We start from the raw sequence: 21,989 nt of genomic DNA on the forward strand, positions 1-21,989 counted from the left end.
GAGGGCACATGATGTAATAAGCACTGGGTGTTATATACAACTGATGAATCACTGAACTCTACCTCTGAAACTAATTATACACTATACTTAATTAATTGAATTTAAATAAAAATAAACTTCATAAATTACCTATTAAAAAAAAAAGAAATCTCACTCCTTGGTATTTACCCAAAGGAATTGAGAACTTATATTCGCACAAAAACCCACACACAGATATTTATGGGAGCTTTATTCATAATTGCCAAAAGGTAAAAGCAACCAAGATGTACTTTAGTAGGTGAATGGATAAACTGTCGTACATCTAGACCATTGCATATTACTCAGTGCTAAAAAGAAATGAGCTATCAAGCCATGAAAACACATGAAGGATCCTTAAATGCATATCATTAAGCAAAAGACGCCAATTTGAAAAGGCTGCATACTATAGGATTCCAACTACATAATGTTCTGGAAAAGACAAAACTGTGGAGATATTAGTGGTTGCTGGGGATGGGAAGGCAGAGCACAAGAGGATTTTTAGGGCAGTAACAATGCTCTGTACAATATAATGATGGATATATGCCACTATATGTTTGTCCAAACCTATGGAATGTACAATACCAAGAGTGAACCTTAGGGTAAACTATGGATTTTGGGTGATTATGATAGGTCAATGTAAATTCATCCTCAGTAAAATGTATACCATTTTGGTGAGCAATGCTGATAATGGGGGAGAAGCTATGCATTTGGGGTATAGTAAATACATGGGAAATCTCTGAATCTTCTTAATTTTGATGTAAACCTAAAACTAATCTTTTTTTTTTAAATGATTTTATTTTTTTGAGAGACAGAGAGAAAGAGAGTGCATGCGCGGGGAGTGGTGGGGGCAGGGGCAGAGGGAGAGGGAGAGACTCTCAAGCACATACTGTCCTTAGCAAGGAACCTGACACAGAGCTCAATCCCATGACCCTGAGATCATGAACTGAACCAAGAGTTGGATGCTTAACCGACTGAGCCCCCTGAGCACCTCTAAACCCTAGCATATACTCTTTATATTGATATCCTTTTATTTTTTTAATTTTTTTAAAAAGATTTTTTAAATTTATTTATGAGATAGAGACAGCCAGCGAGAGAGCGAACACAAGCAGGGGGAGTGGGAGAGGAAGAAGCAGGCTCACATCAGAGGAGCCTGATGTTGGGCTCGATCCCATAACACCGGGATCATGCCCTGAGCTGAAGGCAGCCGCTTAACCGCTATGCCACCCAGGCGCCCCTTGATATCCTTTTAAAGAGTAACTTGGCAATATACATTCAAGTTAAAGTGCTCTTAGTTCTTGACTTAGCAATTCCATTTTTAAGAATGTATAAAAATAATTTTCACAAACAAAGATGTGTGCAGCAGGATTTTATTACAGCTTTATTTATAATAATAAATGTTGGAAATAACCCTGATGCCCCCCAGTAGTTACTAATTAAACGGACAACGGAATACTCTACAGTGGTTAAAAATTAAAGTAATGCTATATGAGCTGCCATGGAAAAAAGTAAAGAGTAAACTGAAAGAGATTATGTAGTATCAGCTTGCTTTCATTTTAAATTATATACACATATATTAATATACACAGAAAAAATGGAGATACATCAGTCTTATTTTGGTTAAGTAGGATTACAAGAGATTTTCACATTCTAATAGCAATTGTTAATTCACAATATTCCATAGGATTCTTGTATTAAATAAATTAATATGTCATAAGGCAAAACAGTGGACCACAGCACATGGAAGCTATTATATAAATATTGTCACACTATGTTAAATATTTTAAAAATACTTTGATTTTTTTTACAACAGATATGTATTATTTTTTATTTTTTTAAAGATTTTATTTATTTATTTGACAGAGAGAGAGAGCCTGTGAGACAGGGAACACAAGCAGGGGGAGTGGGAGAGGAAGAAGCAGGCTCCCAGCAGAGGAGCCTGACGTGGGGCTCGATCCCAGAATGCCGGGATCACGCCCTGAGCTGAAGGCAGAAGCTGAATGACTGTGCCACCCAGGTGCCCCTATTATTTTTTAAAGCAGGAAAAATAATGAGGTGGCAAAAATGCAGTGTTTGATATTTTTAAACATGAAAAGTTAAAAATAAAATGAGAGCTGGAGGATGCCAATGGGTTCTCTATGCATATTTGAAAGAAGGAGCTAATTGAAAAGGAAAGGTTGATAATGATAAGGACCTGACAGAAGAGAATGAGAAACTATGATGATAATATCAACTGATATTTAATGAATGTTTATAGTGGACCTGGTGCTCCAATTGCTTTGGAGCCCCCAAGGAAAAAAAGTTAACCTGGAGAGGAGGAGGTACAACCTTTTTTTGAAGATTAGAACAAAGAATTTTAACCTCAACTCTTCTGAAACTATATGCTAAATTTGGTGGACAAATCCATTTTTTAAATATTCAAAACAAGATCCATAACTTCCAGCAGATTTCTAAAAGTGTAAGCCCTCTCTTTCAAAGGTCAAGAATCAAAGGATGAAAGATGGGTTGCAAAAAATAACTATTTTGAGGCGAAGAGATGAGAAAATGAGAGGGCTTTTGCCAGATACTGTATCCTTCTTTGTATTAGTTAAGAAGGATTAGAGATTTCCTTTAAGGACAGTGAAATTTAGTGATTATGACATTCCCAAGTTGTGACAGTTGATTCATCTTCCTCCCTCCATAATATACGTCTAATGGCAGAACGAATTTATATCGCTGGGGCTCAGCGTTTAGTTTTCACAGATCAATGGGCTCACCCAGAATCCTTTCTTTCCACTTCTTCGAAGTCAATCCAAATTCTTTCCAAACATCTTCTCAAGGAAGACTTTGATAAATCTTACTGTTTGGATGTCAGATCTGGCTCCTATCAACTTTTGGTGAATAGCTTAACGCCTCTGATTCAGTTTTTTGCATTTGCCAATTAGCATTGAAGGATAATTTCAATGTCTCATGAGAATCAAACGAGTTATCTGTGAAAACCTCTTGCAAAGTTTTGGCAACTATCGGTGCTATGCAATTTTCAGGAATTTTCAGAATATATTCAGGAAAATTTTTAAGCTTTCTGAAGAATTGGTGTCCTGCGCAGTCTCACCCCTCGCCCCCCCAATAATGAAAGTGGGTGGGCGCTCCTCCCGGACTGAGGCTACGTCTTTCGCTCCTTTTGTCTTTTAGTCAGACCAGAACTGTCATGGCGCCTTCAAGAGAGAGGGAAGGCCTTCCTTTCACCCAGCAGAATCATCGGGAGCACCTGGGCTGGACGGAGGGGTGGACAGAGAGACCAGCCGCAGTTGAGATCGAAGACACCGAAGCCTCCGAGAGGTCTCGGCCGGACAGGCTCAAGGGGAGGAGACAGGGTTGAAGACTATGCCAGCGAGCTACCGTCTTCCCGGGGCACCGCCCATCTTGGCCGCCTTATCCAATGGAAACCCAACGGCAGTGCGGCACCGCCCATCTGTTGGTCGGGACGCCGCGAGGGCGGGGCCCGCAGTTCGGTTGCGCTGCGAAGCGCAGCTGTGAGGGAGTCTCTCTGGTCCGCGACCCCGAACCCGAGCTAGAGTTGAAGCGCAGGCTGCGGGGAGCGGAGTCGGGAGGTGAGCCCCGAGGGGAATGAGCGGGAGGAAGGGGTTCGGTGAGAGGACGTAAGGGTCGGTCTCCGCTGCCCGGGGCGCTGGGACCCGGGCAGGCGGGTGTCTGGTGGCAGCTCTGCTCGCTCGGCGGCTCAGGCCCGGCCCGGCCCGCCGGAGCCGAGGGGCCGCCCCGGCCCCACAGTCTCTGCCGGGCCCGCCCGGCCTGCCCTGAGTGGCGGCGACCCGGAATTCTGCCGGTGCGGGGCGCGAGGCCCTGGCGTTCGTGTCGAACTGGGGCTGACGAGAGGCGGGGCCGGCGGCGGGGGCGGTGGTGGCGGGCCCCGCGGCCTGCGGAAGCGCAGCGTCGGGGCCGCGCCTGCTGGCGGAGGCCAGCGCGCCGACTGCGCGGGGGCGTGGCCTGCGCCCCTGACGGCGCCGCGGGGCCGGCCTTTGATGAGGTGGCGGCCGGTGGCTCTCGGGCCTGCGGGGTTGCTGGCGCTCCCTTGCAGACTGCGGGCAGGGCGACCTGTTGGAGCGTGAATTGGTCCCCTGCGCTTGCTTGACGTCTGACCGGACAGTCCTGTCGGTCCCGGAGGCCCTTTGGTCTGGTCGGGGTGAGGGTAGCTCAGAGGCCCGGGGCCTGCGAGCTGTTGCCGAGGAGTTGAAATGCAGAGGGGCTGCAGCCCAAAAAATAAAAGTCTCCGAGAAAAACTTTGCGCGACGATCTACCTACAGTGCTCAGAAGTGAACACAGTTTTCTCGGGGTTGCTGGAGGCGGCGAGGAGAATCCCTTGTAGGGGCGTAAATGACCTTTTCCGTATGTGATCTTTTAAACCTCTGAACGACTCTGAGATGAAAATCCCAGCGTTACAAAGCTTTCTTCATCAGGAGGGGAAGTGCTGGGGGATCTTGGGCGGTACCTTCATTTGCCTGCAGGGGAAAGGTTGGGGAGGGAGAAGACGAGCACATTCCAAGGATGTGTCTGCGACTGGAAAAGGCCTGGCTGCTTTTGTAGTGTTTTGTGGGTTAATTGTCTGTGCCCTGAGTCCAGAGGTTTCCTTAGAGCCCATTGGTTGGTTATAGCCTTCCTGTATTAGAACTCCACTGGTATTTCCTATTGTAATCTCGCTGGAAATTTTACTTAGCTGTTCAGATTCAAGATGCATTCTATAAATATAGCTGTTCTAGGAAGTAATCATTTGAACTTTCTTACCATTTTCTTACTTTTCAGGGGAAGAAAAAAGGAAAATGATCTCTAACTCGTTTTCTGGTAGATTTCTAAGATAGGTAGTAGCTTTCTTGGCTGGTTGAATAAACAGGGGAAGAATATCTTGCCAGATTTTCTCTGTAGTGCGTTGTGGTTCTCTGGTATTTACTAGAATGTCATCTAGTAAGAATCTCCTGATTTGGGTTAAACACAGTGTGGGCTGAGGATGGAGATGGGCAGAAAGGGGTATCCAAGAGTTCTAAAATGAGGGCTTTTGGAAAGATTGGTGTTGATCAGAGGCTTCTATATTCTGAACTTAGAGGAGGAAATCTACTTTCCAGAATGTCAGTTTCATACTGGAGCACTCCTTCAAGCCCAGCACACAACAGGTTTTAACTCCTTCACAGCCTTTGTTCTTAGAGATTTAGAATACCATTCAGCGGTTGTCCTGAGACTGGACAAGTTAGCGACATTTAGCTTTTGAGAATTTTTTCTTCCAAGTAGCCATGTGCCTTGAAAAAAATATTATACTATTTCCTGTAACTGCTATGTCTTGAGTTATTTGTTCTTTTTTAAAAAATTTTTTCTTTTTAAGATTTTATCCATTTATTTGAGAGAGGGAGAGCAAGCTTGTGTGCATGAGGGGGAGGAGGGGCAGAGGGAGAAGCTGATTCCAGGTTCATCCCAGGACCCCAAGATCATGACCTGATCCAAGACAGACGCTTAACTGACTGAGCCACCCAGGTGCCCCTTGAGTTATTTGTTCTTAAGGGAATATCTCTGTCAGATCTAGTATCCCAGCGGGTGGAGCTTTGAGCTATGTGAATGAAATGAGAGCTGGAAGCTGAAAGTCCTAGATCTGTTTAAATTTGTGGCTCCATGATGCGGGCATCTCATTTATTTTATTCACTATTGTATCTCAAGTACCTAGCTCAGTGCTTGGCCTACAGTAAGTGCTTAATAAACATTTGTTGAATGAGTGAATGAAAAAAAATGTTGCTAACCAATACCCTTGCACACTCACATCACAGGGAAGGTGAGGTCATCAGGGATGAAGTCACTAACCACTGCCAGTCACCTGGCCCAAGGGTAGCCTCAGCATGGGCTGACAGACTTGATCTCTGTATAGGAGGGGTGGCTAGGGAATGCCAGAATTCTAGTGGAATAAATTAGCTGAGGGTTTCAGCCGGATAAATTTGCTGAGAGTGCTACAGGTCCAGCCTTAGGGCTGAATCAGTGGAACATTTTGGGGTCTGGAGTCATCTGTTCTGAACAGGGCCCATGTAGCTTAGTTCTTGAGCACAGTGAAAACAGAGGCAGGCGAGGATTCAAAGGGAAGACTATTGAGTGAGTATTGCTGAGAAGGAGTGATATCTGTCCCTGATTTGGCTGTTCATTTGGACCTTACTAATGGGGGTTGTATTGTCATAAATCTTAGGAGGCTTGCCACTCCTGGTGGGTTATCTTCAACCAAGATAAATTCCCTTCTGTAGACTAAGTAGTTAATGTTTCAGTTTTCAGACAGGACTAATTTGATTTTGAATTTAAAGGAATTAAGGGAGGTGTATTTTTTTTCCTTTTTAACTGCAGATGAGGTTAATTTTTTTTAAAATCAAATATCTTCTTGCTTTCCTTTTTTTTTTTTTTTTAAGATTATTTATTTATTTATTTGACGGGGAGAGAGAGAGTGCCAGCGAGAGAGGGAACACAATCAGGGGGAGTGGGAGAGAAATACGCAGGCTCCCAGCGGAGGAGCCTGATGTGGGGCTTGATCCCAGCATGCCAGGATCACACCCTGAGCCGAAGGCAGACGCTTAACGACTGAGCCACCCAGGTGCCCCCAGATGAGGTTATTAGGATTAATGGTGAAGCCCAGTGTGGGGCTTGAACTTACGACCCTGAGATCAAGACCTGAGTTGAGATCAAGAGCTGGATGTTTAACTGACGAGCCACCCAGGTGCCCCAGAATTAAATCTTTATAGGTCTGTCCTGACCCTCTCTGCCTTCTCCCTCCATCCTTCCCCCACCAATGCAGGCCTGAGTGTTCGTTCCAGCATGTCGGAGGGGGAGTCCCAGACAGTAGTCAGCAGTGGCTCAGACCCAAAGGTAGAATCCTCGTCCTCAGCTCCTGGCCTGACATCAGTGTCACCTCCTGTGACCTCCACGACCTCAGCTGCTTCCCCAGAGGAAGAGGAAGAAAGTGAAGATGAGTCTGAGATCTTGGAAGAGTCACCATGTGGGCGGTGGCAGAAGAGGCGAGAAGAGGTAAGGTGGTGGTAATGTCACTCTTGGGGGAGTGAATTCTAAGTGCAGAGTGGAAGGGGAAGGTCTCAAAGGGGCAGACCAAACTTTAACAGATAGATCAGAGCCTAGGAAAGAATGATCATATGGAGTATTAAAATGGAGGGTTTATAAGGTAGCTTTAATAATTCCTTTCCATTTGAATTTCTTCTTAGGTGAATCAACGGAATGTACCAGGTATTGACAGTGCATACCTGGCCATGGATACAGAGGAGGGCGTAGAGGTTGTGTGGAATGAGGTCCAGTTCTCTGAGCGCAAGAACTACAAGCTGCAGGAGGTAGGTAATGGTGAAAGGATATAGCCTGTGGGGTGTTAGACTGCAGGTGTTATGAAACAAGGTGAAACCAGAGAAGGAGACAGACCATAAGAGACTCTTAGTCTTAGGAAACAAACTGAGGGTTGCTGGAGGGGAGGGGGGTTGGGGGATGTGGTGGTTGGGTGATGGACATTGGGGAGGATATATGTTGTGAGCGCTGGGTGTTATGTAAGATTGATGAATCACAGACCTATTCCCCTGAAACAAATAATACGTTGTATGTTAACTAATTGAATGTAAATTAAATAAAAGCATGCAGGTGTTAAAGAGGAATTGGTGTTGAGAAGCTGATTAGGAGGAGAGTGTGTTGGGATTAGATCATTTCTGGGGAGGGATAAGGAATGGCTTTTCAGGATTACAGTGATTTCTGAACCTGTTATCCCACTCTCTCCCCTCTCTCAGGAAAAAGTCCGTGCTGTGTTTGATAATCTGATTCAGTTGGAACATCTCAACATTGTTAAGTTTCACAAATATTGGGCTGACATTAAAGAGAACAAGGCCAGGGTAAGAAGTTTTTCTTGAGCTTACCCCAGACAGACTAGCTACATTTATTGTTCTTTTTCCATTCAGAGATGAAAATAAGGTAGTTTTGAAACAAAACTGGAATCAACTGTTGTGGAGAGAAGAGAGTAGGGCTTTGCCCATGACCTATGCCTTTTGTCTGGTGATGGACAGGGCAGAAATGAGCAAACTTCTGTTTCCTTCCCATAGCTCTTATTCTTCGGTAGTTTTTTTTTCATCCTCTTAAATCTGAGGAAGTGGTGCTAACAACAGAAGGAGGGAAACTTAACCATCACCACCAGCCTTCCAAATATAATATATATTTGGTGTGCATGTCATCAGGTAGGGGATCATTTCTACTCTAAGGCCTTATTTGAGTGCTTTGCCTCTCTAGGTCATTTTTATCACAGAATACATGTCATCTGGGAGTCTTAAGCAATTTCTGAAGAAGACCAAAAAGAACCACAAGACTATGAATGAAAAGGTATGGAGGGAGAACAGACGAGGCTTTAGGCTGGTTTGGGGGTTTTAAAAAGATTATATTAATCATGAAGCTAATCAGGAAGGGATGGAGGGGAACTAGTTAGAGGGTTAAGAGAGGGGATTATTGCTGACCCTTTAATCAAACTTTTCCAGGCTTGGAAGCGCTGGTGCACACAAATCCTCTCTGCCCTTAGGTAAGTAGGATCTGGTTAGTGTTTTTCCCCAAACGGTTTTTAGAGCATTTCTCTGCTGTTCTTTTCTGCCACTGCCCACTTTTTTTGAGTCCTATACTGTCAAAATTAGGCCCCTAATTTTGGTCTTTTAAAGAGTCTATCCTAATCCCTAACCACGATACTATCTCCGACCTCTTTCTCCTAGTGCTTATCCAGCTATTTAACTCATCAGGCATAATGGAGATTCAGAGTGTGGGGATTATCTTTGTGGTGACCAGCAGGAGACCAGGCCCTTGCTCCTCTTAACCCTTGGGTTCCCCCTGCCCTTAATTTCCCAGTGGCCCCTCTAACAGCCCAGTGCCCCCACAGCTACCTGCACTCCTGTGACCCCCCCATCATCCATGGGAACCTGACCTGTGACACCATCTTCATCCAGCACAACGGACTCATCAAGATTGGCTCTGGTGAGGGGAGGGAGAGGTTCTGGGCAGGGGAGCCTCGGGAATTTGGGAACCATGGGGGTAAGATGAAAGGAGTGGGGAGAATAGAGCAAAATTCTGAGGCGTGGGCTGGTGGTAAGAGATAGGACTTTGCTAGCGGTCATTCATAGGGAGAGGCCAGTCAACTAAGGGTAGGGTCTAATATTATACCTTTTTTGGAGGGAAGCAGGTTAATCCAGAGATCTTGATAGGAGGTTGGGAAAGGGCAAGAGATGGGTCTAAGGTCTGACTTGAGCCCCTGGGGCCAGACCCTATCAAAGGAGGTTCCAGGCTGTGCCTGCTGTGAGTGCTTTCATTTGCCGTGTATCTGTGTGCAGTGTATAACATTTCTGTGTGCCGTGTCTGTGTGTGGTTTGTGTGTCCATTTGTCTGGGGCTTGGCTGCTCCATCGCTCACAACTTTTCTCTGTTTTCCTCCCTCCCGCTTACGGGCTGCTCTGTTCCCAACAGTCTTTCATAGGATTTTTGCTAATGGTGAGAGCTCCCTGTTGCCCCACTTGGGGCTCTGTTTGTGCTCCCTCTGCTCCCCTTTGCGGCTGCCCAGTGCATGCAGTCGTGGGAGCGAGCCCTGTTACCCTACCTCCCCTGCCTACTTATCCCTGCTTGGCTTCTCCCTAACAGCCCCACCTGCTTGCCCTTCCATAACTTGCTTGTTTCCTGTGGATTCTGCCTGGCTGGCCATTTATGTCCTGGATTCTTATTTCCCTTCATCATCAGGCTGGTTCCTTAAATCATACTGTGCTCCCAGACTCTCTGTGATTTGTAGTCATTGTTTATGATCTGAGTGAGTCCAAACTGGGCCAGGCCCTGGTTCCTCGTTCAGGCTTGTGGCAGCAATGGTGAGGAATAAGGGAGTAGAGCAGGAGTCTAAAATTTTGATGGATTAAATGTGAGACTGATTCAAGGGTATTGGTTCAACTTTGAGTTGTTTTTCAGTTTCAGTCGGCAAAGGTGGGTAAGAAGGAGGCTATCTAGTTGGTTGTACTGTTAATCCTTCTTACCCTTTTTTTATCCAAGTTTCTGAGATCTTTAATTGTCCCAGATTAGGAAGGGCTGCCTAAGTTTTTATGCTATTTGCAGGGTGGCTGAAAGAACTAGACCAAACATTTAGATATTCCTGAGCTCTGGGGAAGGTGAGCAGATCACAAGCAAAAGTTTTTCCTTAGCCTCCACTGCTTCTTGGCCAGCTCAAGGACCCTTATATAGCTATTAGTTGAGTGTGGAGTTTTTGTTGCTACTGAATTAGGGACCTTAAATGAGAAGCAGTAGACCCAAGAAAGGAGAAGTAGGTGGTGTGTTTAGTTGTGGTTCAAGATGGGAAAAGGACGGGTTTGCACCTTGAGGGTTAGAGTCTTCAGGAGAGAATTTGGCTTTTGGGGACCTCTCTGGAGTGAGACTGTGCTTTGTTGATGGTGGTCAGATTGTGGGTATCTCCCCTACTCCCAGTGGCTCCTGACACTATCAACAATCATGTGAAGACTTGTCGGGAAGAGCAGAAGAATCTACACTTCTTTGCACCAGAGTATGGAGGTGAGGCACCAGTTTCTCTGCCCTCTCCGTGTTCCCGGGTTTCCACCTTATAACCTGACGCCCAGAGATAATAGAACTGAAACTTCTAGTTCTCTGCTGGCATACAAAAAGTTTTTAAAAGGCATTTCTGCCACTCCCTGCCCCCATCCTCTGATTCACCAAAGCCTCCTCTGTTTTCCCTAGAAGTCACTAATGTGACAACAGCAGTGGACATCTACTCCTTTGGCATGTGTGCACTGGAGGTGAGGAAACCACAAACTGTGGTGATGGAAAGGGGTCAAGTTAGAAGATGGAAGGGGGAAATGGAGGAAGGACAAGTAAGGTCTTGAGGGGTTGATTCTGGAGCACTGAGTTCTGAAGTTTCTATTGGTCTTTTCTGGTCCCCTGCAGATGGCAGTGCTGGAGATTCAGGGCAATGGAGAGTCCTCATATGTGCCACAGGAAGCTATCAGCAGTGCCATCCAGCTTCTAGAAGACCCATTACAGAGGGTAAGAATCTTCTGGATCACTCCCTCAACAGACTTTGAAATGTCTTTGGGTTTTTCTTCCTTTTTACTTGGAATATGCTCTCTTCTAAGAGCAAGAAAACAGAAAGGACAGGCAAAAGCAGTGAATATCTGAATATTTCCCTAGGTGGCATCTACTTTGTTTTTTGTATACACACACACAGGTTGGGAGTAAAGGTTGTGTGTTAATTTAGGTGTGTCTACCTGGAGGTAAACTAATTTAATGGTTACCTCAGGTAACTGGTGTATGCTGTCAGACAACCATCTTGCTATTTTTAACAAATTGATCAGTTTGAATTAAATCCGTCATTTGGGGTTTTATATTTATATAGTTTTAAGTAGGGAAAGTGCCCTGAAATAACGAGCTAGGATTTAAAGGGTATAAGGTTATGAATCAGTAGATAGACTATAGTAAATAGACTATAGGAAGGTCCAACAAGGATAGGTTGTAACTCATTAGACAATGTCCTGAGGCTAGTGTGGAGTAAATTTCTAGTTCACCATTAGGTTGGGGCATTCAACTGACAGATTAGGTTTATCACCTTCTTGGCCTTCAAGTTTGTAAGGAGGAAAAGAAAAGCAGGTTAGGGGCGCCTGGGTGGCGCAGTCGTTAAGCGTCTGCCTTCGGCTCAGGGCATGATCCCGGCGTTGTGGGATCGAGCCCCACATCAGGCTCCTCCGCTATGAGCCTGCTTCTTCCTCTCCCACTCCCCCTGCTTGTGTTCCCTCTCTCGCTGGCTGTCTCTCTCTGTCAAATAAATAAATAAAATCTTTAAAAGAAAAGCAGGTTAATTGTCATGGGACCTATGGGAGGTGGGAAAGGGCGGGGGTGTATGTGGAGGAAGCTTGGGGAAAGCCAGTGAACTTCATAAATGATGGTAGGAGACAAAGGAGATTGTGGTAGTAGGCTTGGGAAATAAAAAGATGGCTTATACTGTTGACCACAACAGATAGGTTTGGGAACAGAGAAAGTAACTTTGATGAGGGTCAGAGAGGAAGGTAGGCAGTGAAGGTGGGCTATTAAAGCACAGAAGTAGAAAATTGGGAAAAAATTTTCAGAAGTTTGAATAGTAAAAAAAAAAAAAGCTTGTGGTTGAAGAGTGAGTAGAAAAACAATTAAAACCGGAAAAACAGTGAAGTATACCTTTCATATACTTCAGAGTCTTCTCTCTATACCTGAGAGTCTTGAGAGCCCTTTCAAATACATGTAAGAGTTTACTCTGTCAACCAGTGCTGACCGCCTGGTATTTACGAAGCCTGTGCTACGTATAATGAGTGATGAAGTATCATGATGAACACAGTAGCCTGGTTGCCAGATGCCCGCTCTACTTCCTCATTCCCTTTTCTAGGAGTTCATTCAAAAGTGCCTGCATTCTGAGCCTGCTCGCAGACCAACAGCCAGAGAACTTCTGTTCCATCCAGCACTGTTTGAAGTGCCCTCGCTCAAACTCCTTGCTGCCCACTGCATTGTGGGACACCAACGTGAGTCCCCTTGGCCCTGCTAGGAATTATCTTCCTCTCTGGAGCGTCACTAACAATGCTCTCTTTCCTTTTCCACTTCCAAAGGAATTCTTTACCCCCCAGAACCCCTGGGCCTTCCATGACATTAATCTGACTATCCCTCCGTAACTTCCCATTTCACCATGTCCTCCAGACATGATCCCAGAGAATGCTCTGGAGGAGATCACCAAAAACATGGATACCAGTGCTGTCCTGGCTGAAATCCCTGCAGGACCAGGAAGGGAACCAGTTCAGACTTTGTGAGTAACTGAGAGGGTCTGAAAAGGACAGATTTGTCACTACCACTGAGGGTTCTGTCAACTGTCCATTCTTTGGGAATTGTTGAATCTGTTGTTTTGCTTATTTCCTTCCTTTCACTTGCTTGCTTTCTTTTCTCTTGCAGGTACTCTCAGTCACCAGCTCTCGAATTGGATAAATTCCTTGAAGATGTCAGGTGAGAGAAGGGTGAGAGGAAAGGCTTGCTTGAGGAAGTGGGGTGGGTGTCCTGAGGCATTCACAGAGCCCATGTGACCGGTTTGATCTTGCTCTAGGAATGGGATCTACCCCTTGACAGCCTTTGGGCTACCTCGGCCCCAGCAGCCTCAGCAGGAGGAGGTGACGTCACCTGTTGTGCCCCCCTCTGTCAAGACTCCAACACCTGAACCAGCTGAGGTGGAGACCCGCAAGGTGGGGCTATGTGCGTGTGGAGGTCTCTGTGGTCATGGTGGAAGGGAGAGGACACGTCAAATAAGGCTTTGTCCTTTAGAGAGAAGAATGTGTTTCTGCTTTCTACAGGCTTGTCCTGTGGGCTGGAAAGTCTTCCAGCCGTCGGGGGCTTTTTGTTGCCTGGCAGTACTACTGTGGTGACCCTCTGTGGTGACCCTCTGTGTGCCCTCTCCCTAGGTGGTGCTGATGCAGTGCAACATCGAGTCAGTGGAGGAGGGAGTCAAACACCATGTAAGGCTTGGGGCCAGGACTGCACAGGGCTGGGTGGTCGGGGTGGAGAAGAGGCGCCTCATTTTCTGACTGTCCTCTTCTCCAGCTGACGCTTCTTCTGAAGCTGGAGGACAAACTCAACCGGCACCTGAGCTGTGACCTGATGCCAAGTGAGTCTCTCCTTCCCCTCAGAGGAGGAGAGTCTGAGTCTTATCTGTGAGGGACATTCTTAGGGGCGGGGAAGAAGGTTACAAGGCGTCAACACATTGACACACACAGAACAAATGTCTTAGTTCCTAAAACTGGAGGGTAGACCTGACAGTTTTGCTTGTATCGTTCTTGGCCAACTGGGCCGACTGGACTGGGGCTGTTGGAAGGGCTCTGGGCCCCTTCCTCCCACACCGTGCTCACCGTCTCCCTTTTCTCTGTCAGATGAGAACATCCCCGAGTTGGCAGCCGAGCTGGTGCAGCTGGGCTTCATTAGCGAGGTGAGCTTTCTGCCTTCAGCCGCCCTGGCCGCTCCGTTCTGCTCTGGCCCTGTCTCACCCAGCTCTTCTCCCCCAGGCTGACCAGAGCCGACTGACTTCTCTGCTAGAGGAGACCCTGAACAAGTTCAATTTTGCCAGGAACAGCACCCTCAACTCAGCCGCTGTCACCGTTTCCTCTTAGAGCTCACTCGGGCCAGGCCCCTAATCAGAGCTGTGGCCGTCACTAGACGCGCGACAGCCTTCCTGCCCTCTCCCCCCAGTCAGTATTACCCTGTGAAGCCCCTTCTCTCCTTTATTATTCAGGAGGGCTTTGGGGCTCCCTGGTTCTGAGCATCACCCTCCCCCTTCCCCTTCTCTTCCTCCCCTCTGCACTTTGTTTACTTGTTTTGCACAGACGTGGGCCTGGGCCTTCTCAGCAGCCGCCTTCTAGTTGGGGGCTAGTAGCTGATCTGCCGGCTCCCGCCCAGCCTGTGTGGAAAGGAGGCCCACGGGCACTGGGGGAGCTGAATTCTACAATCCCGCTGGGGCGGACGGGGCGGGAGAGAAGGGTGGTGCTGCAGTGGTGGCCCTGGGGGGCCATTCGATTCGCCTCAGTTGCTGCTGTAATAAAAGTCTACTTTTTGCTAAAAGCGTCGTGTGTGTGTGCGCCTTCCCCGCTAGGGGGCGCGGGCTCGGAGCCCCGCCCGGGACGCGCGCGGGGCTGGGCCTTCAGGTGGCGGGTGGGCGGGCGGAACCGGCAGGGAGAGCGCGGGCGGGGCCGGGGCCAGGTAGAGCTGCCCTGCGGCGGGGCGCGGACGGCCGCGATGAGGTGCTGCCGCCTCTACAGATTTGGTAATTTCCGGCCCCGGGCTCCTTCCCCTGCGTCCGCCGGCGACCCGCCCCACGGCCCCTGGTTCACCAGGGGCGGCCGCGAGGGGCCCTGGGCTTCCTTTCCGGCTCAGGCCTGCCCCTCCCCCCGTGCTTTGCAGACGCGGCCCGCGGCCCCCGGCGGCTTATGCGCGTGGGCCTCGCGCTGATCCTGGTGGGCCACGTGAACCTGCTCCTGGGGGCCGTGCTGCACGGCACAGTCCTGCGACACGTGGCCAATCCCCGCGGCGCCGTCACCCCGGAGTACACCACGGCCAACGTCATCTCCGTGGGCTCGGGGCTGCTGGTGAGCGCGCGGCGGGGGGCGGGGCCGCGGGCGTGGGGGAGGGGAGGTGGGACGTGAAGCGGCGCGGGTTTCAGGCTTTGTGTCTTCCAGAGTGTTTCCGTGGGACTTGTGGCCCTCTTGGCATCCAGGAACCTTCTGCGTCCACGACTGGTGAGAGGGGATTTCTGGAGCTTTAACTGAGGCCTGGAGTCAGGGAAATGAGGACCTGACTCAGCTTCATCTTTAAGTGGGAGGAGGAGCCTCAACTAGAGAAACCAAGGTGTCTCATTAGTGGGAGAGACAGCCGTGCGCAGCTGCTCACCCTGACCTTCTGTCCCCGCCAGCACTGGGCCCTGCTGGCAGTAGCTTCGGTGAACTTGCTCTTGTCTGCCGCCTGCTCCCTGGGCCTCCTGCTTGCTGTGTCACTCACTGTGGCCAACGGTGGCCGCCGTCTTATTGCTGACTGCCATCCAGGACTGCTAGATCCTTTGCTACCACTGGACCAAGGGCCTGGACGGGCTGACTGCCCGTTTGACCCCACGAGAATCTATGTGAGTGCGCGCACTTCTGGGCCTTTTTGCAGTCTACAGGGCCTTGGCCCTGCCCTTTCAACCACCCCTACTTGCCACTCCTGTCCTGCTCCCTCTCATCCCCCCACCTTCCCTCTTCACCTTTTAGGATACAGCCTTGGCGCTCTGGATCCCTTCCTTGCTCATGTCTGCAGCGGAGGCTGCTCTGTCTGCTTACTGCTGTGTGGCTGCACTCAGCCTGCGTGGGGTTGGGCCCTGCAGGAAGGAAGGGCTTCAGGAGCAGGTAAGGAAGATGAACAGGAAGGGCTCATTCAGCACGGTCTGGCTGTGTTGAAGAGGGGCTGAACTGTATAATTCAGGGCAGGAGTACTAACTCCATCCTTCCCTACAGCTAGAGGAACTGACAGAGGTTGAGCTTCCTAAGTGTAAAAGACAGGAAAATGAGCAGCTGCTGGATCAGAATCAAGAAATGCACGCATCACAGAAAAGCTGGGCTGAGGACAGGTAATCCGTGAGGACTGGGACCTGGGAAAGGGTGGAGGCAGGGAACCACTCTTAGGACTGGGTCAAGTCGTTTGCTGTGCTGCTTGCCCTCTGACCCACGTTCTCCCTTCTGTGGAGCAGGTGCTGATCCAGAGCCTCAGTCCACAGCGGTGACATAAACCCAAGATGACATAAACAGTTGTAATAAAAGAATTCCTTTCTTCTTGATGAGGATTCCTTTTGGGGGGAAAAGGGCACTAGGCTGATGTTGGGGATGACTTTGATCAAAAGAACACTGGTCTCCATTACCTATAAGACTTTAATGGGGGGGGGATCCAATAACTCTTTCCTGAGCCCTGCCAGTTACTGAAAGGAAAAGCTGGTGCTAGGTAGCCCTCCACACCACTGACTAATGAATTTCAGCACATCCTGGCACACTGGACTGTGGGAAGTCTGTGGACAAACAGAAGAACAAGAGAGGAACTCAGTGCTAAGGAAAAGCATTCCTTCTCTAAAGAAAATCAACCCCATCCTAGTAGGGAGAGCAGAGTTCAGGGCCTGAACCTGCCTTCTTGACATCCCCACCCACCCTTCTAGTGGTTTCTTATTTCCCTTCAGTGCTGCTCTCCCTGCCCCCACCCTCCAAGTCTCCCTCTCTAACCTTGATAGCCATAAGGAACTTATTCCAGTTGTCCTTATTAGCTGCTTTCCCTGGCCGCTTAAATTCAATTTTGTTCCTCAGAATGGGGTATCCTGTGGGGGAAGAAAAAAAGATGAACATTTGAGGGGGAAAACCAAGAGCAATTTCAGAGTAAAATACTCCCTTGATCCTGCTGTTTTCCCTTCCTTTCCGCCCACCACAGAACGGGGGCTGCTGTAGGGTTCTGCACCTGTAATGAGGCAGGGCAGTGCCCGAACTCCAGTGCTCGCTGCCACCAGGGAAGCTTCGTAGGCACCGCGCTCATCCCGAGGCAGAACCTGCTCCAGCCGCTGGTCCATTGAGACTGTGAGTACCCAGTCTCGAACCTCTTCCCTCTGAGCCTCCTGGGAAGGACAGAAGGAGCAGCAGCTTCACGCAGGGCAGGGCGAGTGGAAGGTGGTGAGTTGGGAGGCTTACTAAACTGCCATCCTGTGCATCGTCTTTTACCCATACGTGATCTTCCTTGGATGGGGTTCATGGTCACCACCTTAGTTTTCTTTTTTCTCTGCTTCTACTTTCACTGAAGGAATAGTGAGGGCTGAGGCCCTTCCAAAGATGTTGCCAGCTGATGCCCATTACAAAGGTTAGGAGGACCGTGATAAAGTGTTCTCCATTCACAACGCCCTCACACTGGTATGGCCTTCCCCCTTCTCCAATCTTGTGCTCTTACCGGTACGTGCTGCTTGGCTGGGAGTGGCACCTCAAAGGGAATGTCTGTATCCTGAAAGTCAGAGTGGTCAAGGGCATCCAGAGTCCCTTCTTCAATTGCCTGCGGCAGAGTGGGCAGCCATGAGATAGACACGGCTCGTGACAGGCAAAACTCCCACCCTCTGGGCACAACTTCTCTACTTACATCAGTCAGATCCAAAAAGCGGTTGAGGAAGATGAATGCCATGTTCTCCCAGCCAACTGCCTGCAACAGAGAAAAGTTGCAAGTGGGAGTGAGCAGCTGGGCTTGGATGCTGCTTTTCCAGGATGCAGGGGGAAGAATCCAGGAAGACACATGAAAATGGTGTCCTCCATAATATCAGCCCCGGAAGACAGTGGAAACGGTATCTATAACATCAGCCCCACTCGGCTTTGCTCCACCTGAGCAGACAGGATATTCTACCTTCCAACTTTTGATTTCCCTATCTCCTTGGCCACACCCTTCCTTGTCCCAGCTCACCTTGGCAGCAATGCCTGCTTCATAGAAGGCCTTGTCTGCAGGCAGGAGCTGGGTGTGGCGTAAGAGCGAAACAGAAAGCCTGGCAGCCACAGTTTCCTATAGATTAAAGTCAAAGCATTATGATCCTGGCAGTAGCGACTGAGCTACCAGACCAGTGATCTTATAACTCAGGCAGCCACAGAACCAGAAAACCAGTAATCCGTATTACGTCGCTCTGGGTCTCAAGCAGCTGTAGGTCTTAGCTAATCTTTTTTTTTTTTAAAGATTTTATTTATTTATTTGACAGAGATAGAGACAGCCAGCGAGAGAGGGAACACAACAGGGGGAGTGGGAGAGGAAGAAGCAGGCTCATAGCAGAGGAGCCCGATGTGGGGCTCGATCCCACAACGCCGGGATCACGCCCTGAGCCGAAGGCAGACGCTTAACCGCTGTGCCACCCAGGCACCCCTTAGTTCATCTTTTTCATCTGCACAAGAGAACTAGGCCTAGATTATTTCTATCATTCAAGTATACACAATAAAGTTACAATATGCAATCACAAATAAGCCAAAGGGGTGTGTATATTGTAAGAGATGAATACAGAAGTTGTGGGATTTGAATGTTTAAGTATAATGAGGCTGGAGCTATGTGGGCAGAGGGCCCTAAGAAGGTCAGTGGAGGAGTCCAGGAAGAAAACAACCTCAGGGAGGGTTAAAGATTTGTCTAATAGAAGAGAAGCTAGGAGAGAAATGGATCAAGCTTGAGAATCGAACTTGAATTCATTCAACTTCATACACTGGCAGGCGTGTCCTAAGGCTGAATGCTCCTCCCCCACATCTCACCAGCTGTTTGACACTCTGGGCGGCCGAGCGAGTGGCATAGTAATGAGCAATCAGCAGCATCGTCTCAAACTCCTCATGGGCTGGAGAGTTTGCTTCACTGGACCTCACCAGGTTTTCACACTAGAGCAGGAAAAGAGCACAGCCTGGGTCAGGGATTGGAGGAGTGCCCGAGAGCTCATGGCCATCTGCACAAAGGTGCAACCCGTCTGAAGGTAAATGTTTATGTGCCCGAAGAGAGGAGGACAGGGACAGGTGGGGTAGCCCTGTCACTCTGTCACGGACCCGACTTCCTCACCAAGTTAAAGAGCACGTCCCGAAGATCAGCCCAGTTGTGATAGGCCTCAGCGCTGTTGGTCCCGGGTGAGCTCACCATGTCCATGAAGATCCTTTTGTAGATGTTGAAGTTCTAGGGGTAGTGGGGAAGGAGAGGTGAGTGAGAAGGGGTGACTAGAAGAGAGAGTGTATGTGGGGCCAAAGAGGAAACAGGCTGTAAGCGTGCATGTGGAGGAGGTAGGGGACAATGATGGAGAAAGTGTTGATCATTTTCAGTAAGAGAAAGAAGAGGAAGAAAATAACTTTCTTATAGTTGGTGGTCTGCGTGTGGACAGCTGTGCGAATGCAAACGCAGTCACAGCATTAATGGGTGATCTCCAGGGAGCTGGGGTGCTCAGATTGTGTTTAGTCTCTGAAGAAAGTAAGGCCCTAGAAGTGTGAGCAGGAGTCATCTCTGAAAGACCGTTCCCTGTGTTAGCTAAGAGCATGGGGAGGTTGCTGAATGTTTCCTCAAACGGTAAATCTTGAGAGGCTGTACATTTCAGAAGAGGCTGGTGGGGGTCTCTGGGCATGATGCTCTCTAAAAGGATCTTCTGAGAAGACAGCTGCTGAGGGGATGGGTGGTTCTTGAGTAGAAGGTAAGAATTTCCTTGGGAAACATTCACCCCGAGGAGCAGGCTGGTACCTGTGGGTTAGCAGGGGCTCCGTGCTGCACATACAGGGCTAGTGCTTGGCCGTAGCCACCCTCTCGGATCAGGTGAGTCGCATACAAAGCCACATACTTGTGCAGAATCTTGTAGTTCTGTCCCAGGGATGGAGGAAAAGCATGGGGAGGTTGGGATCAGTAAGACCAGGCAGTGAGGGTGGGGTGGTAACTTAAGGCCATGGATTTGTTTAGGAGGCAAAGGCCAATGCAAGTCAGGCCCAGCTAGGTCTCTGACTCCAGTTTCAAAAGGGTGGAAGACTGATCTCTTATGCTGGTTAGGGATCTCTGGGGTTGGGCTTTGGAGGAAGTAAGAGAGATACAGCTCTGGGGCAAAGGGGAGCCAAGGGAAAATGTCCAAAGGGGCTAGGATGGGAGGAAGAGAGCAGTCAGTACCTGCTTGGTAGCCGTTTCAATGCACTTGTCCCACTGACCCTGCTCCACATACAGGTCCAAAGCAGCCACCACATCCACACCCACTAGCTATGGGTCAATGGAAAAGACAGAGTTAGGACAGAGATGATATGAGCAGGGAGAGGAGGGAGAATCCCTTGAGGCTCCATGCGTTCTGCCTCTTGCTAACTCTGCAAGTCTCACCGAGTCCACTTTGCCCTGGTTCTTGAGGAACTCTTTATAATGCTGGTCCACGTAGTCTTCGTACCTGTGAAGATGTGCAGAGATTCAGCACTGCACTGTCCCGGGATGCACACCTTTCCCATGAGAACTTCCTCCTCTTTATAGAAGGAAGTAAGAGAATTTCCTGGAGAGAAGGGGTCAGGAGCTTACCGGGGATCTAATTCCTTGGCCACACGCTTAGCCTTGTTCCACTCCTCACCCTCAATGAAAGCATCGATGGCTTCCTTGACTAGATCCAGGTTCAGATAGAGCTCTGCAGCCTGCACAGTGGGAAATCAGAGCCTGGAGACCATCTCTCCCGTATTTCCACAGAACTAACTCCAGGTCACACCTGCCAGGAAGCCCACCTCACATGCCCTCCTGGGTGTGGATGGCACTGTTCCACCCCTCTCCGTGGAATCTATTTCTTTTCAGTCCCAGCACTCTACTTACTGCATTGTGCTTTCCAATTCCAATCAGCTGGGGTCCCACAGCCCGAACTACTTCCAGACTGCGTTGGGGAGGCAGAAACTTCATGGCGAGTTCAGCTGCCTGAGTGGCGGAACAGAAGATGACAATGGGTAGGAGACACACATACCACTGCACGTCCTCAGCCTGGTCTGTTTTTTCCCTTCAGTTGCCAACTTTCTCTCTTGCACTCTCCTTCACTTTCTACCCTCCTGGGCAAGGCCTGCCTCGTAGTCCCTCAGAGCCTTGAAATGACCATCGGTGGACCTGTCCGTTCCTCTCAGCTCTTCTTTCAGACACTCACTCTGCTGTCTGAGATCACTGTGTTTGGTCCTGCCCCCCTCGGACAAACTGGTTACTCAAGTTCTTTGTCACAGACAGAATCTTGGTAGTGTGATGTAGAGAGAGAAGGCATTCTGCAGCTATTTGTGTTGGGCGTTTCTGCACCTGTTTCTTCACCTGTAAGAGTGACGTTTGGTCTAGATTTGTACCATCCAGAGCAGAAGCCACCAATCACATGCAGCTAGTCCCAACTGAGATGGGCTCTCAGCTTAAATACACACTGGGTTTCACAGACTTAGTACAAAAGAAGGAATGTAAAATATCTCAATAAATTGAGAAATAAGTAGTATCAATAACAACCTATCAATAAGAGGCACCTGGGTGGCTCAGTTAAGCATCTGCCTTCGGCTCAGGTCCTGATCCTAGGATCCTGGGATCCAGCCCTGAGGCCCCCCCTCCCCCAGTCAGTGCTCAGTGGGGAGTCTGTTCCTCCCTCTCCCTCTGTGCTTCCCCTCCCTCCACTTGTGAGTGCATGTGCGTGCTCTCTCTCTTGCTCAAATAAAATCTTTTAAAAAATCAACCAATAAAATATTGATTACATGTTGAAATGAGTTTTGATATATTTGATTAGGTAAAATATAATTATTTTCTTGTGTTTCTTTTTACTTATTTGAACGCAGTTACCAGGAAATTTTTAAACTTAACATGTATGACTTAACTTTGTGACCTGCAGTCTATTTCTATTGTACAGTGCTGGTCTAGATGACCTTGGAGACACCTTCCAACCCTAAA

The 21,989-nt window shown here is 48.6% G+C and overlaps 3 protein-coding genes across 5 annotated transcripts in view; 2 read left to right on the plus strand and 1 right to left on the minus strand.

Moving 5' to 3' along the window:
• Nucleotides 1-3,458: 3,458 nt before the first annotated feature.
• Nucleotides 3,459-14,294, plus strand: NRBP1 (nuclear receptor binding protein 1). 2 transcript variants are annotated; one of them, XM_040623028.1, is made up of 18 exons: nucleotides 3,459-3,605; nucleotides 6,824-7,053; nucleotides 7,245-7,367; nucleotides 7,809-7,910; nucleotides 8,302-8,391; nucleotides 8,544-8,584; nucleotides 8,933-9,027; nucleotides 10,509-10,592; nucleotides 10,776-10,834; nucleotides 10,983-11,081; nucleotides 12,448-12,580; nucleotides 12,753-12,858; nucleotides 13,002-13,052; nucleotides 13,150-13,285; nucleotides 13,502-13,555; nucleotides 13,641-13,704; nucleotides 13,967-14,022; nucleotides 14,099-14,294. In XM_040623028.1, the coding sequence occupies exons 2-18, from the start codon at nucleotides 6,844-6,846 to the stop codon at nucleotides 14,201-14,203; spliced, it is 1,608 nt and encodes a 535-aa protein (XP_040478962.1). In that variant the 5' UTR covers nucleotides 3,459-3,605; nucleotides 6,824-6,843; the 3' UTR covers nucleotides 14,204-14,294. The 2 variants fall into 2 exon arrangements, with proteins under 2 accessions (XP_040478962.1, XP_008698529.2); XM_008700307.2 differs by lacking the exon at nucleotides 3,459-3,605 and adding an exon at nucleotides 4,271-4,398.
• A 416-nt stretch (nucleotides 14,295-14,710) lies between these two features.
• Nucleotides 14,711-16,390, plus strand: KRTCAP3 (keratinocyte associated protein 3). The gene is made up of 7 exons (XM_040623029.1): nucleotides 14,711-14,853; nucleotides 14,991-15,175; nucleotides 15,266-15,325; nucleotides 15,499-15,705; nucleotides 15,833-15,967; nucleotides 16,076-16,188; nucleotides 16,309-16,390. Exons 1-7 carry the CDS (start codon nucleotides 14,826-14,828, stop codon nucleotides 16,313-16,315), a joined length of 735 nt encoding a protein of 244 aa, XP_040478963.1. The 5' UTR covers nucleotides 14,711-14,825; the 3' UTR covers nucleotides 16,316-16,390.
• Nucleotides 16,391-16,468: 78 nt separating this feature from the next.
• Nucleotides 16,469-21,989, minus strand: part of IFT172 (intraflagellar transport 172) — a 32,926-nt gene continuing 27,405 nt past the window's right edge. For both annotated transcript variants that reach the window (XM_008700306.2, XM_040623027.1), the window contains 13 exons: nucleotides 20,901-20,999; nucleotides 20,619-20,728; nucleotides 20,430-20,493; nucleotides 20,229-20,315; nucleotides 19,815-19,931; nucleotides 19,152-19,262; nucleotides 18,857-18,976; nucleotides 18,036-18,131; nucleotides 17,721-17,780; nucleotides 17,538-17,636; nucleotides 17,058-17,211; nucleotides 16,829-16,920; nucleotides 16,469-16,620 (listed from right to left, as the gene is read on the minus strand). In XM_008700306.2, coding sequence (XP_008698528.1) covers nucleotides 16,531-16,620; nucleotides 16,829-16,920; nucleotides 17,058-17,211; nucleotides 17,538-17,636; nucleotides 17,721-17,780; nucleotides 18,036-18,131; nucleotides 18,857-18,976; nucleotides 19,152-19,262; nucleotides 19,815-19,931; nucleotides 20,229-20,315; nucleotides 20,430-20,493; nucleotides 20,619-20,728; nucleotides 20,901-20,999 — 1,299 coding nt within the window. In that variant the 3' untranslated portion in view covers nucleotides 16,469-16,530. The remainder of the gene's footprint in view (nucleotides 16,621-16,828; nucleotides 16,921-17,057; nucleotides 17,212-17,537; nucleotides 17,637-17,720; nucleotides 17,781-18,035; nucleotides 18,132-18,856; nucleotides 18,977-19,151; nucleotides 19,263-19,814; nucleotides 19,932-20,228; nucleotides 20,316-20,429; nucleotides 20,494-20,618; nucleotides 20,729-20,900; nucleotides 21,000-21,989) is intronic.

The sequence above is a fragment of the Ursus maritimus genome, unplaced genomic scaffold (genome assembly GCF_017311325.1).
Source record: "Ursus maritimus isolate PB19 unplaced genomic scaffold, ASM1731132v1 scaffold_6, whole genome shotgun sequence".
NCBI lineage: Eukaryota > Metazoa > Chordata > Mammalia > Carnivora > Ursidae > Ursus > Ursus maritimus.

Excerpts from the sequence above, each read along its gene's own strand:
- NRBP1 (XM_040623028.1), top strand. The coding sequence starts at position 6,844 with ATGTCGGAGGGGGAGTCCCAGACAGTAGTCAGCAGTGGCTCAGACCCA. Across the intron at positions 9,028-10,508 it reads ACTCATCAAGATTGGCTCTG|TGGCTCCTGACACTATCAAC; the intron begins GTGAGGGGAGGG and ends CCCTACTCCCAG. Across the intron at positions 13,705-13,966 it reads GAGCTGTGACCTGATGCCAA|ATGAGAACATCCCCGAGTTG; the intron begins GTGAGTCTCTCC and ends TTTCTCTGTCAG.
- KRTCAP3 (XM_040623029.1), top strand. The coding sequence starts at position 14,826 with ATGAGGTGCTGCCGCCTCTACAGATTTG. Across the intron at positions 14,854-14,990 it reads CTGCCGCCTCTACAGATTTG|ACGCGGCCCGCGGCCCCCGG; the intron begins GTAATTTCCGGC and ends CGTGCTTTGCAG. Across the intron at positions 15,326-15,498 it reads ACCTTCTGCGTCCACGACTG|CACTGGGCCCTGCTGGCAGT; the intron begins GTGAGAGGGGAT and ends TGTCCCCGCCAG.